At 40.2% G+C, this 19,598-nt stretch overlaps 3 protein-coding genes across 4 annotated transcripts in view; 1 reads left to right on the top strand and 2 right to left on the bottom strand.

Annotated features, from left to right (window-relative positions):
- The window catches only part of LOC136241181 (dual specificity mitogen-activated protein kinase kinase 7-like), a 21,617-nt gene extending 21,328 nt beyond the window's left edge, over positions 1 to 289 (bottom strand). The window contains exon 1 of the mRNA XM_066032362.1: positions 137 to 289. The gene's annotated coding sequence lies outside the window, so the exon portion shown is untranslated. The remainder of the gene's footprint in view (positions 1 to 136) is intronic.
- Positions 261 to 8,183, top strand: LOC136241172 (uncharacterized). Its single transcript, XM_066032351.1, has 11 exons — positions 261 to 559; positions 3,420 to 3,509; positions 3,952 to 4,062; positions 4,121 to 4,231; positions 4,279 to 4,647; positions 4,694 to 4,748; positions 5,590 to 5,991; positions 6,390 to 6,594; positions 7,759 to 7,832; positions 7,894 to 7,975; positions 8,028 to 8,183. The coding sequence occupies exons 1-11, from the start codon at positions 317 to 319 to the stop codon at positions 8,053 to 8,055; spliced, it is 1,770 nt and encodes a 589-aa protein (XP_065888423.1). The 5' UTR covers positions 261 to 316; the 3' UTR covers positions 8,056 to 8,183.
- The window catches only part of LOC136241199 (RNA polymerase-associated protein LEO1-like), a 12,086-nt gene continuing 534 nt past the window's right edge, over positions 8,047 to 19,598 (bottom strand). Inside the window, exons 2-14 of one of the 2 annotated variants that reach the window (XM_066032380.1) lie at positions 17,549 to 17,615; positions 17,427 to 17,498; positions 16,846 to 16,900; positions 16,700 to 16,796; positions 16,508 to 16,641; positions 16,045 to 16,180; positions 15,372 to 15,604; positions 14,990 to 15,062; positions 14,880 to 14,942; positions 14,717 to 14,833; positions 13,958 to 14,074; positions 8,291 to 8,342; positions 8,047 to 8,233 (exon numbers count right to left, since the gene is read on the bottom strand). In XM_066032380.1, coding sequence (XP_065888452.1) covers positions 8,175 to 8,233; positions 8,291 to 8,342; positions 13,958 to 14,074; positions 14,717 to 14,833; positions 14,880 to 14,942; positions 14,990 to 15,062; positions 15,372 to 15,604; positions 16,045 to 16,180; positions 16,508 to 16,641; positions 16,700 to 16,796; positions 16,846 to 16,900; positions 17,427 to 17,498; positions 17,549 to 17,615 — 1,275 coding nt within the window. In that variant the 3' untranslated portion in view covers positions 8,047 to 8,174. The remainder of the gene's footprint in view (positions 8,234 to 8,290; positions 8,343 to 13,957; positions 14,075 to 14,716; positions 14,834 to 14,879; positions 14,943 to 14,989; positions 15,063 to 15,371; positions 15,605 to 16,044; positions 16,181 to 16,507; positions 16,642 to 16,699; positions 16,797 to 16,845; positions 16,901 to 17,426; positions 17,499 to 17,548; positions 17,616 to 19,598) is intronic. The other variant, XM_066032390.1, reaches the window with a different exon arrangement.

Genomic DNA, 19,598 nt, shown 5'->3' with positions numbered 1-19,598 from the left:
GAAACTAGAACCAACACGCAACCCTACAACTACAATAGGTTCTCCTTGTACCATCATGTTGGAATGGTCCGAGCGGCTAGCTGTCTTGTAACATGCGCCAAACATGCGCAGTATATTATAAACAGCGTTAACTCACTTGACTGTAATCTAGATGATGTGGCTACTGTAATGTGATGTATCTCTTATCCACCGCTATACCGCCAGCTGGTCGATTATTGCCTGGGTGACAGTGTAAACATATTTATAAATAAATAGGTGGAATTCTAATTAATACACGCCAAGGCTGTTCGAAATTATTAGCAGCATTCGGGGTGGTATGAACGCCGTTGCGTTGCTAGCTTTGTGCGTATTGTTTGTGTTACTAGTTTGTCTATACTTGGCGCTAGTAAAGCTCAATGCGTGGAGACACTCCGATGGGTCGAGGAGGGCGAAGATTGCGCGATGGTTGTTGCAGCGCGGGAACAACGCCTCACCACCGAGTGTGGAGAGGATCATAGGCCTTGTTAATAGACATCTTCATGGATGTCTGACCAGTAAGCGTTCCGTCTGCGAAGAACTGGTGAGTGCGTATGTGTTGTGTGTTTGTGTCGAGTTGTGCAGGTGTAGTTTATAAGTTGTTCACACACTTGAGGGCCTGATGTACTGTGATAGTTAAGCAAAGTATGTTATGTGGTATGAGGCTAGTAAACATGTGGCTGTTATTAACCTGGTTAATGTGTGCTTATATTTGAACAAGCTAAGCTGATCTTAATGCATTTATGCAGTGTACAGTACCAACTTGTGCAGGGACAGTGCCTCTCTTAACAAACTCTGTAGTAAGGACACAGTGTATAACACCTCCATAATAAGGACAAAATTTTGATCCAGCTCCATACATTTTACCTCTAGAAGAGGACAATCTCTATTGTAGTAGAAATACTTTTGTGTCCCATTATAGAGATGTGTCCACTGTTCATGGTGTATTATTCAGTTGTTAGCTATGAGGTAACCATGGTAACAATCAGGTTGGGTTGACATGTAATCGTATCTACAGTGTGGTGTAGTTTTGAGTGTTTTGTAAGAGTTGTCCATTGTAATATATGTGTAGTTCATGGTAAACTGTATGACTTATCCGTGTCTTATAGCCCATAATTTAAGCCACAAACACTACGACTTGTAATCAAAGGCTTACTGCAGACTGAGTAGTATGGTGGTGTCTCCATTAGATAAAATTTATTCCATTTCAACTTCAATCATATTCATAATAATCACACCTGTGTGTCATTATAACCACATTGATTTCTGCACAGTATGCTAAACGATAATAATAATATTCACAAATCCAGCCCACAGAATATATCAGGCCTATGAGCATGGTAACTTAGTCCCTATCAACAGGGTAATCCCCTTGCACCTAAAATTCTGTTGATGGTCAAGTAATTAAGAAATAAATTACTTTTATGTTGTACTGCCTTACAAACCAGTGCAAACCAGCCAGTACATGTGGTTGATGTTAGAGGCAATATGGAGAAGGGACTGTCACTTGTATTCTTGTAGCATATTATAAGATATCGTATGTCATGTTGAAAATTGTTGACATCATCAAGACTTCCAATGTTCAATGAATGTCGTAGAAGGAACACCATTCTAGGACTAGGCGTGTCTCCTGTGTAGTTTGTTATCTTCTACACTTGTTATCGGTTGTGTTTGAGGGTTTGTCTTAGTGACTTGTAGACATATTTGGTGTGCACATATTTCACTCTTACAATACATAGAAATACATTTTTAAGAGCCAGAATTGATAATGACCTGGACTGTAACTTGATGATGGTGTGGCCAGTTACAAGTAGTTCCATTAGTTGGTGTGGGATCCATCTGCTGGGGGTACATATCCTTTATAAATTCTTGGAACAGTTTACCAGATTACGTAGTTATGGCACAGTCTCTAAATGTATTTAAGAACCAGCTTGATGATTTCTTCTCAGATCAAATTACTCAAATTGATTTTTAATTTTATTGTACTAACTTTAGTCTCAAGTTAACCTTTTTGTAATGATAAGGTATCACAGGCTTTTGCCTTCTTTCCTTTTACACATAATAATAATAGTAATATCCTATAGTTTACTAGTATCAGTAAGATAATGATGATAGTAAATTTCTTGTTATGACAATCTATTACATTTTGTACTCCTATCATCCTATACAATATTGTGTTGTTGTTGAACATTCCTTCTCTTAAAACATGCTGTGAAGTCTTAGCATGTATCATGGTCGCTTGAGTCAAAAACTTCACTGCTCCAGTCGACCCAGTTGTGTTAATGGTGACCTGGTGTTAACTGGGGAAGAAAATACAGGCATGGTTCAGGTTGGTTTATATTCCTACATCTTCACTTGTGAGACCTTGTACAGTTCTCCTGTGGGTTACTATAATATAGTCTTGAGGATTTGCCAGCACTGACTATCACTGACTATCACTGGTCATAAAGTTATTGTATAATGATGAAGTTGTGGTAGGTGTGAAATGACTAGTTTGCAAACTAAACGATGTTTGTTGGTCAAATATGGTTTATTGTTTGAACCCTATCCTTAATGAAAGAAATTGGGAAATTCATTTTATCAGATGAATAATATCAGACATATAAACACTGGTACACCTCATAATATGCTTTTAATAGTCTCAAACATGTATGAAGTTTCTTGAATGACATTTCCATCATGGAGGTGTAGTGTGCAATATCTCTGTGTACAGCTTTCCACTGTTTGTTTGTTTGCTTACAAGCGATGCATCTTGGATGGCTTTGAGAATGCTTCTACCAGAATTATGGACCTGTGATGAAATTGCTCCATAATGAAGTGAGACTGTGACACTCGGCCAGCTAAAATATGTTATCTGCCAAGTAGACAGGTCATAAAATTTCTCTCCTGCTATAACAAGGATGACAGAACTAACCAATCATTTTACTGTTCAGTACTAGTTGATAATCCGGTGTCACATGACTCAGTAAACACCTCAATTAACAGACTGTCCTAACACATTAGAAACACCTCCATGATTGTTTCCAACACATCTGGTTTACTTCTTAAAGAGGACAATCTCTTTATTGTAATAAAATGAGCCATTGTTAGCTTGGTCCCAAGGTATCATGAGTTATTCAGTGTACATCAGTAGTGTAGTAATATAACATTATGGGGAGTCTGTCATGTAGTGAGGTGTCCATCCTCTCCTTCTCATTGTACATGTAGTGCCATTCACATCCTATTCCTAATTGTCCTACCAACACACTGTTGTTGTCCTACTAACACACTGTTGTTGTTGTCCTACCAACACACTGTTGTTGTTGTCCTACTAACACACTGTTGTTGTCCTACTAACACACTGTTGTTGTTGTCCTACCAACACACTGTTGTTGTCCTACAAACACACTGTTGTTGTCCTACAGGCCCTCACTACTATTAGCATTGAAGAAGTGAAGTGTCCACATGAACAACTTTATCATGTGTGTAGTATCAGTGATGAAGGAGAGCAGCTGGTTAGTGTGTTCTGTCTGCCAGTTGTGTTTGTGTGTGTGTGTGTGTGTGTGTGGTAGTAGTGTTGTGTGTATATGTGCATGTAGTAGTTAGTGGCGTGTGTGGTGTGTGTTAATCTAGTCATCCCCTGGAGGATTTCCCTGTGCTGGCTCAGTAGCACATGAGTAGCACACAGGTGTCCCAGTGCTGGTCCACTGGGTAGAGGTGATTATCCAAGTATTTGAAATAACTATTCAATTAATTGTGTGCTCTATTAGAGTAACTGAACAGAATGGCTCTGTGACTGTATGAGCTGTGAGAATCTAGTGTAGTGTTCATTTGGTCAAATTGCTATTCCGTGAGCACTTACTGACCCGCACACAAACCACAGTGTTGATCTTATACCATACAAACACTTCCCTCATAATCAAGATGTTGTAATATCCTGATTTGTATGGTTGCTAGGTAACAGAGATGGATGTGTCGTTATATGATGTAAACACTGAGTGGGGATTCACCTCATCCAAATATGGAGTTGTGTCTTGTAATGTTTTCTTCCACTGTTTTGACTCCCGGGTAAGGATCATGTGATTACTGTACATTAGGGAATTCCCCTGTGTGATGTATATCCTAGGTAACGATGGAGTATAAGTCACAAAGTGATAGAGTATTGTTTGGTGTTCATCAATTAGAACAACCAACTAATGTAGAATTATCTGTTACTGTGACTTCACCAGCAATGAAGGTGATAGGTGCTAATATGATGGTGTATCTTATATGCTGTTATATTAGGACTCTGACATAGTTGGTGATTTAATTGCCATGGTGATAAAGGAATACTTGTCTGGTATACAGTGGGTGGATGAGCCACTTGTTGCCAAGGCAACTCCTAGCCAATGGGAATCCTTCACTCCAGAGCTGGTTTCTAAGGAATCATTTTTTACTGATAATTTTACCGGTAGTCCGACACCTGTTACCATGGATACCAATGAGTGTAAAGAAGATGATGTTCCACATGACACTACTCTGGTTGCTATGGATAGGTTGTCAAGGAGCTCCAGCATTAAAGACAATACTCCATCATCAAGGAGTTCATATGTTAAGGATGACACACCCTCTGTTACTATTGACAACACCACCCCTGTATCTGACCAATCACAAGTAAGTTTGTATCACATAATTATTGTAGCCACACCCCTTCTTGTAGTCTGCAGGACAGTCCCTGCCATCTTTTGTGCTATCATCACCTGATCATTCAGCAAGTTAGTAATACCGTGTTTGTGTGTGTGTGTGTGTGTGTGTGTGTGTGTGTGTGTGTGTGTGTGTGTGTGTGTGTGTGTGTGTGTGTGTGTGTGTGTGTGTGTGTGTGTGTGTTACACCCAAAACAGTATATCTGTGTGTTATAGATATTTGCTAATACAGAATACTTCTTGAGTCCCTGAGCTGAGTACTTTGTTACACGCAGAGAGGGTAAGGGGCAAATAAACTGCCACGACAAGAGTGGAGGGGCAGTGCTACTTGCTTTTCCAACACCCAGTTGTTAAAATACTGCAACTATTATACCTAATTTTAGTCGTCAGCCAACTTACTTTACCTTGAACTAAAGGTTAGATGAATCAGTGCTGGGAGTGTCACCTGTCTACTCTAATAGAACATTCAGATGAAGCATATACAAGTTGGTTCTGCTTTACAATCCCACTCCATTAACTATTGTATCTACATAATCAAGTACACTAGTTTACCGTATGTGTGTAATTTTTTTGAGGTATGTAAACTAAGTGACCACACCTGCGAAAATTACATCCCTCAAAAACTTGTACGTATACAGTATTTGGAATGCCTTCATTAATTACTGATGTATCTACTTGTACAGTATTTTAATGCTAGTTGCTCCATAATATTATAAGAGTGGCATATCCTATTCCAGTACACATGTACCACTGAGATTAATCTCAAAGTATCACATGCTCCTAGTATCGAAGCATGCTTGTGCCTTGCACATTAAGTTATAATAATCTTTATGTTGAACTGATACTTCAAAATGTTTAATACAGCATGTTTTACTTGTTGTCGTACTGCTTTTTTACCATGACTACCACACAGATACAAAAATGTCGGCAGAACCAGACACATCAGCAGTTGATGGTTGCCATGACGATGATAACGACACTAGTAATAATCCAGAACATCCTAAGGATCTGAACTTGAGTGAGGTGTTGCTACCAGAGGATGTTGCCATGGATACTGATAATCACTTGGAACATACAAACTGTCATAGTTTACCAGTCACTCCAATGAAGCCACGTCAGTCATCGAGTGAGAGTAGTGACTACCCTAGGGACCACACCCCTCTGTTGCCTCGACGATCACAGTCATATGAGCACATCGAAGAATTAGGGGTTTCCCCAGTATTGCCTGGCAACCAGTCAATGAACTCTGGTAGCGGTGGGATAAATTATCGTAGCAATCATCTGCCGAGTGTTGGTAGTGCTCATGATGTGTTGGGTGAGTGTGCTTTATTTGGAATAATGTGAGATGTCATGATCTCATAATTCATCCTACACGTATTCAAAGTTGTATATGGGTACTACCTAGTGTTGATATTGGAATCACTTTGTGCCACATAATCAAGTAGTGTGGATAATGCTTCTTAGCCTTGTATTGTGTTGGAGAAGGTGCTGGGACAAATGTTCAACTCAGTGTTCTATTAGAGTAATGGTATGAATTAGGGTTTGAGGTTTGGTCACACTTGAAGCTCATTTCTATGGTCCATGTAGTTTACTAGTAGTGCAAAATGTGCTACAGTCTAATTATACATGTGAAAATTTACCTGCACATATTACTATTGTGATAGTGGGGATTTGAGGTTCTAAAATTACTTGTTAATGTTTTTTTTTTAACAGGAGATACATCAGAGACAGCAAGCTATGTCAGTGGAACATCAAACAGTTCAGGGCTAGGGTCATTGCTTGTCTTTGAGTTTCAAGAAAGTGGCATCACACGTCACATCGCCGTGGATACCACATTGGATAAGCCTCCCAAGTTCCGTAATGCTACTAAACTCCACATCTCCAATGACCATGTGTTTGTGGCTACCAGTATTAAAAAGTGTGTGCGTAGTGTGTGTGCGTAGTGTGTGTGCGTAGTGTGTGTGCGTAGTGTGTGTGCGTAGTGTGTGTGTGTGTGTGTGTGTGTGTGTGTGTGTGTGTGTGTGTGTGTGTGTGTGTGTGTGTGTGTGTGTGTGTGTGTGTGTGTGTGTGTGTGTGTGTGTGTGTGTGTGTGTGTGTGTGTGTGTGTGTGTGTGTGTGTGTGTGTGTGTGTGTGTGTGTGTGTGTGTGTGTGTGCTTGAATTACAATCTATCAGTCACGTGGGCTAGCTGGTTATGTATTGGATGGTCTTGTCTGGTTATCTTTGCCAGTTGTTGGTACTGCCAATCAAAACAGTTAGCACATACATACCACACAGCAAGGCCAACTTATCTTGATCACATGACTCTGATGTATATTATTGGTTGTTTTTATTTTATTGTAGTACTCTAATAGCTAGAGCACACATTTATTTTTCTGAGCAATTCTAATACAACACACACACAACATTTCCATTGATAGAGATCTATGAAATTATATTCTAGTAGAACTTCCCAAGGACAGCAGTGATGAAAGGGTTTGGGAGTATAGGTATGGAGGAGTTCCTTGATTTTGAACCCTGAGCAATTTTTTGACTACCTTGCACACATGACTGTTCCATTAGAGTATTTCAATCACACTACTGTATGTTTCACATAATATTTGGGTTTTGCTTTATATCTCCTTAGGTAATACTTTTAAATCACAAAAGGTCACATGTTACGATGATCAACAAAGTTGCATAACAAGTTTTAACTTGTTTCTGTCAATAGTTTACCCTAGTAACAGGTGTGACCAAATCACACTTGTAATTTTTGAAAATCGCTTGTATGCCATAACTCACACAAGCCTTAGTGGATTCTTTTCAAATTTGGAGAATAAATAGTGTGTTAATCTTACAGATTTTTAAATGTGGCAAAAAGGTATGGTGCAATAAGAAATAATGAAAGATGAAGAAAAGTACATGAACTTTGAAAGTGCGCATATCTCGTACAGATTTACCTCAAATTTGGTATGAAGACATGACACACTATCCTGTTATGTATACAAATTGTTAGGATAATAGTGCCTCGGTGATCAAGGTCACCTCACAGTGTGTATGTGTGTAGATATTGTTGAACTAATTGTACTACATTATTCAAACAGCACGGTGATTTGTGAGGTGTGCTCTAAAAAGATTCATCGTCTACTGGGAAAACGCAATGCATACATGTGTCGAGGTATGTTACTGATCCCCCTGGGGTGGGGAGAATTTGTCATTGAGCTATGCCACCTCAATAGATTGTAAAGTATGCTGTCACAAGAGTTGCCATGGAAACATCAGAGAAGTTTGTACCAGCTCCTCCTACCATCAAATGACAATGTGAGCATTGCTATGGTTACCATGTCATGTTATTAGTATCCTGTTTCCATAGCAACTATGCAGAAACTTTTATGAAGTAGTTTTAGTAATGTTGTATTCTAATGTTTTGTATAATATTTTTATACCGATATCAACTATTAATCATTGTGTAGTCATTGTAAGTGGACAATTTGTTGTATATTGTATTATGTAATAAATATCAGCTGGAGTCCTCATCATCAAGGAAAGATCGTCTACTGCGTTTCTGTTGCTTGGCAACTAAAAAAATAACAGATGGATTATACAATATATGGCTTCACAAATGGTGGACGTTACCTGAAGTAGTGTCCCTGCCATGTCTTTTTCTCCCTGACCGACTGGGTGTGGTCTACAGGTACCATAGCAACCAGTGAACAATATAATTAGACATTTTTAATGGACAAATGTTCTTCACTTCATATAACCCCCAGAATACATCATGAATATCACAAGTTTCCTGGTTATAAGAAGTCATGACAATGTAATAGAATTCATTAGCTGAATGTGTAGAGGAATCTTGTACTGTTACTAGCCTATACAAGTTTCCACAGGATAAGGTCACCAACTAATCTGATCTAATGTTAAGAGATCTCACTTCCTGTACGGCTTTAGTGAATAATGAATATATCAAGACAGAATCTAAGTGATCAAGATGATTATAACACTATCTAAAGTACATGAAGGATATTAACGCATGAGTGAAATAGGGATACTAGTATATTATCAGACCTCTCTTGTTTCACTACTTATCATTTCTCTTTCATCCCAATATCCCTAGTCCTTGTAGAATGGCTAGTCAGTTAGTACAAAGTGATACACTTGGCATCCTCCCCCAGGATAATAGCAAGTGTGGTAACCAATAAGAAACTGCTGTAAGAAACTGATTGTTCTATTAGAGCATGTCAATATTGCAATGTACTATAACTGAGTACGTGGAAGTGTGTTAGGCGCTACTTGTAAATATTACATTAATTGCATAGTTTAGTTTGAAATATCACGTGAACACCAGTAGTAGTAGTAGTAGCATCACATAATCAGTGAATGATGGGGATTGTTAGCTCTTGTGATTACACTGTGTGAGGATTAAGATGAAGTACTTCGTTTTATAAAAGCAGTTAGTTTTCAAAACTGATGAAACACCTTCACATGTCTACTAACAATTCTACAAGTGTGTATATTCTTAACATAACAATGATGTCAAACTTTGTTACATAATCCATACGTTTTAGACTACCACAAACTGTGGGTTTTGCATAATTCATTGTAACAGCACTTCCACCATCCTCTGATAGCATCACTGACACACCACAGCTGGGGTAGTGTCTCTGTGGTGTCTACCCTAGTCATGTTAACCATTACTATGTGATTACTAACACCATAGAAGTTGAGGGAAAATAACTTATTCCACATGTGTCTAGTAAACTGAAGCCATACATGGTCAAAGGTGTTGCCATTATTTCTGTAGTTCTATCATCAACAAGTTACCAGGTGGAGTATGTTTGTTTATAGCGTAGCGTGTAAGGTAACGAAGTGGTCATCAGCCCGAGTAAACTTTATTTGTGTAGCCATGTTTATTAAAGTAGAAATTTTACTATGATCATAGAAGCAAAAAAATAAAATGAAACAAGGTAGCCTCACCAGCCGGCTTGTATCTATCTTCTGTCATTTGGTCGGGAAAAACCAAATGACAAGAGGTTTAAAACAGGCTGGTAGGTGAGACTAGGACAACAAGGGAGGTCCTGGTCAGCTATACCTGTTAATAGTATAGCCATGACTGAGGTAGTAGATTAAATGTCCATCAGTATACAGGTAGCTGCATGACCTTCCATTACTTTTTATTTGAAATTCAAATTTTCCTTATACAGTACTTGTCTGCTGTGTACCATTTTTGTAACATTGATTGGTGAGCCTTTACATACAAAAACATCTACCCCAACTATCAATAACTGAAAGCCAATAATTGGCCATTCAATTTCATTTCAGCTGTGCTCCACCTACTGTAATACAAAGTGTCTCTGCAGTCAATCCAGACTATTTATCACCATGGTGATAATCAACACAAGGAAGTCACTACACCCTAATGGCATTAACACCCATGCAGTTGTGGAGAAAGAAATGGGACACAATGGAGGACAAACTTTCATAATGTATTGTATTTGCTAGAGTAGAGGCATGTCTCAGGACTGTGTGTGTTGTAGTTGCTGGAGTAGAGAGTAGAGGCATGTCTCAGGACTATGTGTTGTAGTTGCTGGAGTAGAGGCATGTCTCAGGACTGCGTGTGTTGTAGTTGCTGGAGTAGAGAGTAGAGGCATGTCTCAGGACTATGTGTTGTAGTTGCTGGAGTAGAGGCATGTCTCAGGACTATGTGTGTTGTAGTTGCTGGAGTAGAGGCATGTCTCAGGACTGTGTGTTGTAGTTGCTGGAGTAGAGGCATGTCTCAGGACTGCGTGTGTTGTAGTTGCTGGAGTAGAGAGTAGAGGCATGTCTCAGGACTATGTGTTGTAGTTGCTGGAGTAGAGGCATGTCTCAGGACTATGTGTGTTGTAGTTGCTGGAGTAGAGGCATGTCTCAGGACTGTGTGTTGTAGTTGCTGGAGTAGAGGCATGTCTCAGGACTGTGTGTGTTGTAGTTGCTGGAGTAGAGGCATGTCTCAGGACTGTGTGTGTTGTAGTTGCTGGAGTAGAGGCATGTCTCAGGACTGTGTGTGTTGTAGTTGCTGGAGTAGAGGCATGTCTCAGGACTATGTGTGTTGTAGTTGCTGGAGTAGAGGCATGTCTCAGGACTGCGTGTGTTGTAGTTGCTGGAGTAGAGAGTAGAGGCATGTCTCAGGACTATGTGTTGTAGTTGCTGGAGTAGAGGCATGTCTCAGGACTATGTGTGTTGTAGTTGCTGGAGTAGAGGCATGTCTCAGGACTGTGTGTGTTGTAGTTGCTGGAGTAGAGGCATGTCTCAGGACTGTGTGTGTTGTAGTTGCTGGAGTAGAGGCATGTCTCAGGACTGTGTGTGTTGTAGTTGCTGGAGTAGAGGCATGTCTCAGGACTATGTGTGTTGTAGTTGCTGGAGTAGAGGCATGTCTCAGGACTGCGTGTGTTGTAGTTGCTGGAGTAGAGAGTAGAGGCATGTCTCAGGACTATGTGTTGTAGTTGCTGGAGTAGAGGCATGTCTCAGGACTGCGTGTGTTGTAGTTGCTGGAGTAGAGAGTAGAGGCATGTCTCAGGACTATGTGTTGTAGTTGCTGGAGTAGAGGCATGTCTCAGGACTATGTGTGTTGTAGTTGCTGGAGTAGAGAGTAGAGGCATGTCTCAGGACTATGTGTTGTAGTTGCTGGAGTAGAGGCATGTCTCAGGACTATGTGTGTTGTAGTTGCTGGAGTAGAGGCATGTCTCAGGACTATGTGTGTTGTAGTTGCTGGAGTAGAGGCATGTCTCAGGACTGTGTGTGTTGTAGTTGCTGGAGTAGAGGCATGTCTCAGGACTATGTGTGTTGTAGTTGCTGGAGTAGAGGCATGTCTCAGGACTGTGTGTGTTGTAGTTGCTGGAGTAGAGGCATGTCTCAGGACTGCGTGTGTTGTAGTTGCTGGAGTAGAGAGTAGAGGCATGTCTCAGGACTATGTGTTGTAGTTGCTGGAGTAGAGGCATGTCTCAGGACTATGTGTGTTGTAGTTGCTGGAGTAGAGGCATGTCTCAGGACTGTGTGTGTTGTAGTTGCTGGAGTAGAGGCATGTCTCAGGACTGTGTGTGTTGTAGTTGCTGGAGTAGAGGCATGTCTCAGGACTGCGTGTGTTGTAGTTGCTGGAGTAGAGAGTAGAGGCATGTCTCAGGACTATGTGTTGTAGTTGCTGGAGTAGAGGCATGTCTCAGGACTATGTGTGTTGTAGTTGCTGGAGTAGAGGCATGTCTCAGGACTGTGTGTGTTGTAGTTGCTGGAGTAGAGGCATGTCTCAGGACTGTGTGTGTTGTAGTTGCTGGAGTAGAGGCATGTCTCAGGACTGTGTGTTGTAGTTGCTGGAGTAGAGGCATGTCTCAGGACTATGTGTGTTGTAGTTGCTGGAGTAGAGGCATGTCTCAGGACTGTGTGTTGTAGTTGCTGGAGTAGAGAGTAGAGGCATGTCTCAGGACTGTGTGTTGTAGTTGCTGGAGTAGAGAGTAGAGGCATGTCTCAGGACTATGTGTGTTGTAGTTGCTGGAGTAGAGGCATGTCTCAGGACTGTGTGTTGTAGTTGCTGGAGTAGAGGCATGTCTCAGGACTGTGTGTGTTGTAGTTGCTGGAGTAGAGAGTAGAGGCATGTCTCAGGACTATGTGTTGTAGTTGCTGGAGTAGAGGCATGTCTCAGGACTATGTGTGTTGTAGTTGCTGGAGTAGAGGCATGTCTCAGGACTATGTGTGTTGTAGTTGCTGGCATGTCTCAGGATTGTGTGTTGTAGTTGCTGGAGTAGAGGCATGTCTCAGGACTGTGTGTGTTGTAGTTGCTGGAGTAGAGGCATGTCTCAGGACTGCGTGTGTTGTAGTTGCTGGAGTAGAGAGTAGAGGCATGTCTCAGGACTATGTGTGTTGTAGTTGCTGGAGTAGAGGCATGTCTCAGGACTGTGTGTGTTGTAGTTGCTGGAGTAGAGGCATGTCTCAGGACTATGTGTGTTGTAGTTGCTGGAGTAGAGGCATGTCTCAGGACTGTGTGTGTTGTAGTTGCTGGAGTAGAGGCATGTCTCAGGACTGTGTGTGTTGTAGTTGCTGGAGTAGAGGCATGTCTCAGGACTGTGTGTTGTAGTTGCTGGAGTAGAGACATGTCTCAGGACTGTGTGTGTTGTAGTTGCTGGAGTAGAGGCATGTCTCAGGACTATGTGTGTTGTAGTTGCTGGAGTAGAGACATGTCTCAGGACTGTGTGTTGAATAGTAAAGAAATTCTTAACCACAGGTATGCATGGCTGAAGGAAACAATTAATAGATAGCAATTTTTAATAGAAATTTGTTGGAAGTATTTGGGGTCAGGTAGATTTAGTAGAATGAAGAGTGAGGCTAGTTGTGGATGATAGTTTTAGGGCAAGAAACCCCAAAAGTACAAGATCTCTTACTGTATGATACATAGCCACTACTGTATAGTAAAATACTTTGGCGGTAAAAAACTTTGGCGAATTTGGCGAATAGCGTTCAATTCGCCAAAGTTTTTTTTCGCCAATTATTTTAGATGATCACACGAGCACATTGAGTAACTAGAACTTGAGATGAAGATCAGCTCGTACCACCATGCAATAAAGATCGAGCTGACTTTGGAGATCTTCGAAATGTGTCCCACAGTTGTAAGCACTCCAGCCACTCCTTGGGATAGCATTTTCAACTGGCTTCCCGTTTGCACATCAGCTAGTTCATTGTCTTGCAATGGATTTGGCCAAATACTTTGATATACGTGATAACCTCTGCTACTGAAGATGTAAATACGGTCATTGCAGGAGATAGCGAAGCATGCCTTTGCTAGCGCATCATTAGCTAGATCAGTATAGCCACAAAAGTACTGCTACAAAAACAATGCTAGCTACCTATACACTTACTACGCTACATAACTGATGAGTTGACACCTTGTCGTTATCCTTATGTACCGTCGAGTAAAAACTTTGGTGAATATTATTTCAATTGCCAAAGTTTTTTCTGCCAATTTTTTCAACAGAGGGGTTTAGTCACACTTTTTTACCGCCAAAGTTTTTTACTATACGGTACTTCAACCATACTATACACATCTCACACAAACCACAGTAGTGCTAATGTTATATTGGGGCAACACAAGGGATCAGTACAATTACTATATTTGGTAAGGGAAGTCCCTAATAGTAGGAGCAGTCATGCACATTGCCTTATATGGTAGAACTAGAAAACAAGACATTTTGATGAGACCACCTCACCACCCTATAATGCAACTTTGGGGAATTCCCCACCCAACCATACAAAGTATTACAAACACAACAAATAGCTCACATGATCCTCCTCATATGGTTCCTCGTTATCACTGACATCATTAGACTGGTGTTGCCCCTGACGACCATAACGAGACTTCATCGCCTGTTTAATACTGGACAGGCTTTCCTCGTCCTCCTGGGGAGATCATGTGATCTCATGTGATGCTACAATAAACTAATGAGTCTTTACTAAAATGATGTCACACATAAACATGGCTACAATGGACATTTCCCTTACCGTAACAAACTCCAACAAATAAGGACAAAGGATCCCAACAAGTCTGGCCCATACATTTAACCTCTTAAAGAGGACATTTTTGGGCTTGGCTGTGTCACCAATGCTGCCAAGTTGGAAATTGAGGCTGGTTTTAAGGCAACATTTTTGGCTGGAAAAGCCCAGTTCTGCATGATCCCTAATATACAGTACTACTGTACTGTGTGATAGGGTGCCATTAAAATTACAAATCACATCCCACACAAAGAACCCAAGAAATAGAACTAATACAAAGCTTCCTAGAAATAGCTTTATAACTTGTCAAAAAAAATTCCAAAATGCCCTCAGGAAATGATTTTGATGTACGTGGCACCGCATCTCTATATTCCACAGAAAATTTGATGCTTTTATCACAAAGTGAACAATTTTTGCAAAATCTGTTGCTTAGCCGCTCTACAAATGTGATTAATTCAGTAACATACAGAAGGTCTCAATTTGCCATATTATTTGCATAATAAGTGACATAATTTTGGTAAGGACATTAATAAAGTAACTATCGATCACCTCTCCTGGTTCCAAGTAAGAAGCAGTAAAGCCAGATGAAGGACGAGTATTCTTCTCTCTCATTCTCTTCTGCATGCTCTCCCTCCGAACTGCAGCCCTTAACCGCTCCTCTTCTTTCTGTGGATGATATCATGATGGTGATGATGTCATTGTAACAACAAACCTTGATCATTTCAACTCGTTGAGACTCAGGGTCCTTGCCGACAGCTGGTAACACTCGTATTTTCTGTAAGAGGATCATGTGAGCACTAGTGAGAGATCATGTGATCATACCTGTGTCTTTGAGAAGCGATCAGCGATGGACAACGTCATCTTACGATGAGTAAGTGTGTCTGTGGAGTGTGGTCTGTGTGAGGTATGAGACAGCGTTTGTTAGTAGAGTAAATAATAATAGGATATAGGGGTGTTTATTTATTTTATGAGTGTGTTTGATAGAACAGGTGTCAGTCAGTCAGTCAGTCAGTCAGTCAGTCAGTCAGTCAGTCAGTCAGTCAGTCAGTCAGTCAGTCAGTCAGTCAGTCAGTCAGTCAGTCAGTCAGTCAGTCAGTCAGTCAGTCAGTCAGTCAGTCAGTCAAATAGGCTTGTGACCGAGCACATAGTAGGGACCACTAGTATACTATGCTATCTAATACACTTCACATACTCCATCACTAACCTAAAGGTCAGTTTAGTTTTAAACACAGCTTGTCCTTGTAGGCCGGTCCCTTGCCTGACAAACAAGTGACTTAGTTCTCCACCCTGACTCTGATGGTAGACATCAAATATCTCGTTGCCTAGATACAGTGACATGCTGCCGTCTGACCATCTAACCAATCGTGTGTTACTCTCTTGTTGAACCTCTTCTTCTTCGTCGTCATGGCAATAACGCCATCTGATGGTGTTTTCTACCTACAGGGGTGTGGCATTGTAATGTGATGTTACTACACCATACTCCACACTGTACTAATACCTACACATGTTTTGTACAGTTGAGTTATGCCAAGTTTGGAAGACAACAAACGAGATGGAGTTTACAAGTATTTCCCATGGGAAATGTAAACCAAATTTGAAGTACACACTTTATGTTAATAAGAGCATTGAAAACACATTTTTAAGAAAGTGAACCAAATTTCAATCTCTTGTGTTAATCCATTCATGAGTTACGGAGGTTTGCAGAATGTCTGCAACAAAATCATAAAGCATCAACCAAAAATGTGAACTTCGAAATGTGTTCAAATTACGTCACCACAACAGGTCACATTTCAGGTGACTTCCTGTATTTCAAAGATTCCACAATTCTCTGTATTAAACTGTCTTCTCAATGCATCACATGAGGTCACATGACACACCTTCAATTTCATTCTAGCATGTCCCTCCTCATCCTGCACATGATCCTCATCTGCCTCATCCTCATAGAGGGCAGGGTCAAAGGGACGTGTCTCAATACTCAGGAAGTTTGGTAACTTAACAAAGTACAGCTCTGACCTGTAGGGAATACCAAATGGTTAGGAATTAGTGAACAACAGAAAATTCTGTAGGTTCAAAAACAGAAAAATATTTGTCCCCTCCAAGTATCTAACCATATATGGTAGTAATAAGACACAAAAACCACATAAGTGTAGGCATGTGTGAAAAATTGCTGATAGTGAACTTGTTCAAGAAGTTTTGGGCCATATTTGCTATGATAAAGAGGTTTTCCTCTTTCAAATATGAAATGTATGAAGCCACACATGTTGGACTAATCCTTACTACAGAGGTTTTGTGTCCATAATTTGGAGTTTGTTAAGAGAGGTGTATTGTTTAATATCTCACTTTGCCAAGTTAGTGGAACATCTTGGGATTTGTACATTAATCTTGGATATCTCCGGGACAACAGGTGGTGGGGCTTCCCCCTCCTCATCACCATGGAGACTGTCATCATCTTGATCTACCGGTGACTGCTGTAGCTATGGCAACACAACTCAATGATGATTGGCTACAAATTTAACTAACTATATTACATACATTGTCATCATCATCATCATCGTCACCCATAGCAACAGCTGGTTCCCTGGCAACCTGATCATCATCACCATGATGACCAGTTCCCTCCTGTTCTCCCCTACAATAATATCACAAGATCTGCAGAACAGCTAGTGGGTGGGGCTTACTCTGATGATGACAATTCAGCATCATCTCCAAACAAGTCCTGCAGGGCCTGTGTGTCTAATAAGGAAGGAACTCTATAACTCTACACTCTAATAGAGCAGTCAATTACTAATCAGTCAAACAGCAAACAAGTCGTGCTTTAAGCCAAGTTTTAGATAAAGTATTTTATTCAATCACTTGAGAATCTCTATGGACCCACAGTGACACCATGAGCACAAGATGATTGTTATTTGGGGAACTAACTGTTTCGATTGATGATCATTCTGTGAAGGAGATATCGAGCAGGTACAGTTAGATAATACATTGAATGAACTATATCGCATGATGAATAATTTTTAAGATAACACATGTTTGCAATGATTTTTGTTACTTACTATATACCCAACTTGTTGGTTAGTGGTTAATATCTTGCTTCACACAACTGAAATATGATCGATCAAAATAACCTCTCTCTATAGGCTGCTATACACTAGTCCCCCGTGACCATGTTGTGCTCATGACGTCATTGTGGATAAAGTCCATAAACATACACCACATGTACAGGCTTGCTATTATATTGTGTTAAACTGTTAGAATACAGCACCTTGTTCTTGGCTCACATGATCCCTCTCCTCTTCCTCATCATCATCCCCAAACAAATCTGATAGGTTCGTTACTATGGTAACAACAAATGGCAACATAGCAACCACACAACTCTCAACTTACTCTTGTTAGTCTCAGCAACTGCAGGTGTTGTCATGGTGACATCATCACCATCATCATTAGCAACAGGCTACACATGAGGGATAGTGCAACACTGACGGTATAATAATGCAATTATTTGTCAGATATAGTCTCGTATTGTCAGACTACAACATGCCAGGTGGTCCTTATCAATATTAACAAGTATGGTGACATTACAACTCATTACTAGTTCTGAAGCACAGCATATGGTGCACAAGCATGGCACACATATTAACGGGTTTTACCTCAGTTTGGTGAACTGTTGCTAAGGGATAGTAACGGTGAATAATAATTAGAGATGTACCGATTCAATTTTTCTGAGCTTTACCGATACTGATCCGATCTAGGAAATTCAATACTAATCTACCGATATAGTACCGATCTGATAGTAGTTATCTAATATGACGATGACTGATCTTGTACAGGTAGCTCTTTAATAGCATTTTATAATTTCAGACTAATTAAGCTAATTGGTCAATTGTTAACTGAATGATTATCACACATTGTTACTGGAGTCAATACCGATGGGGGTGTGGCCATTACACCACCCAAGCAATCAGCAGTGACAGCACCCACAAATATTTAATGCATGCTCCTACCATGACTTGTAGCAGAGATTCTAATAGTTTAGTCTATTTGATATGGTGTAGCACTATTCATTGTTTTCTGCCAAGGACTTCTGGTAAGTTCAAGGGTAAGTTTCAGTATTTAAAACAACTAACTCGTGCATATTTATATGGCTTCTTGTAGTTTCAATGGAGAAATAGCACTATACTTTAGCTTGTTTCATAAATGGATCAGAGAAATGATAGAAGTCTAGTATGTTTGAAGAAATGTTGATTAGAAAGATCGGTATCATGAATCGGTGGCTTCAAAAGAAATTTTGCTCAAATTGTCGAGGTCGGAACCTATCCGATACTAGATCGGTACATCTCTAACAATAACCTATCACTTGTCAAGTGGGTATCTATGGATCTCAGAAAACAGTTACTATCACAACTATACTGAGCACATCCATTAGAACTGTATGGTAACAAGTCATAATGTTATGTGGGGTACAGGTGGTGTAGAGTGTTTCAGACATTGGAATATAACAGTACAGTAACATGTTGAAGGTATGACAGTAGTGTTGTTGTTCTGTAGTGCTAGTCCATTAGCTACCTTTAAGGTATTGGTAAGTTATCCCTCAGCTACCATGACATCATAAAGTGTCACCAAATCAGTTTGTAGTGAATACAGAAGGTAGTTAGTAAGGGGAATCACCAGGGGTATTTACCACATATTAAACAAGGAATAAACTTCACAAACGTCTCTTCATGAAAATTTACTCTGGATACAGTTCCTAGTCCCACCCAACACTTTGTGTGGCTTTCCTAGCTAAGAAAACAAGGTGTATCTGTGTACCCATAGATGTGTAGTGTGTTCTAGTATATCATGTTGACTAACATGTTAACTGGTCAAACAGTAAATTACAAAAGTGATATTATCAGCTATAAAGGACTAATACTGTTCTAAGGTGTTCACAAAGTGATTCATACCAAGGTCAATGTTTTCCATCAATTGGTACATGTATTGTGTACAGAAACACGTGGACACTGAGCCATCATGTCAACGAGGTTGAACTACCCCCAGCTACGTGTCTTAGAAAACCTCCATAATTACAGATGGTTGATAAACACAAAATAATAACTAGTCTTTGAAATGAGACATTTTTCACAATAATCCACAAAGGATCCAGGACCCTGCAGCTGTGGGCATCAGGTAAACTCACTGGATATTCATATCACCAAAGTAGGAGTTTATTAAACCACTACAACATGCAAATGTTATACAAGACTTAACACTGAAATCATGTCAGTGATCAAGAGACATCCTTGTTGATATGTAGTGAGCCATTTATAATCAAACACACGTGCAGAACTAGTGGGCCTCTTGTAAGTTACAATCCCCATACACTTGGGGGTGGGGTTGATACTAGGCATACACCTCAACTCTCATGCATTATGTGTGAGACATACACATCGGATTGTTA

The sequence above is a fragment of the Dysidea avara genome, chromosome 1 (genome assembly GCF_963678975.1).
Source record: "Dysidea avara chromosome 1, odDysAvar1.4, whole genome shotgun sequence".
Lineage (NCBI taxonomy): Eukaryota > Metazoa > Porifera > Demospongiae > Dictyoceratida > Dysideidae > Dysidea > Dysidea avara.
The sequence above is the reverse complement of the archived record's forward strand: the minus strand, read 5'-3'. Positions and strand labels throughout refer to the sequence as shown.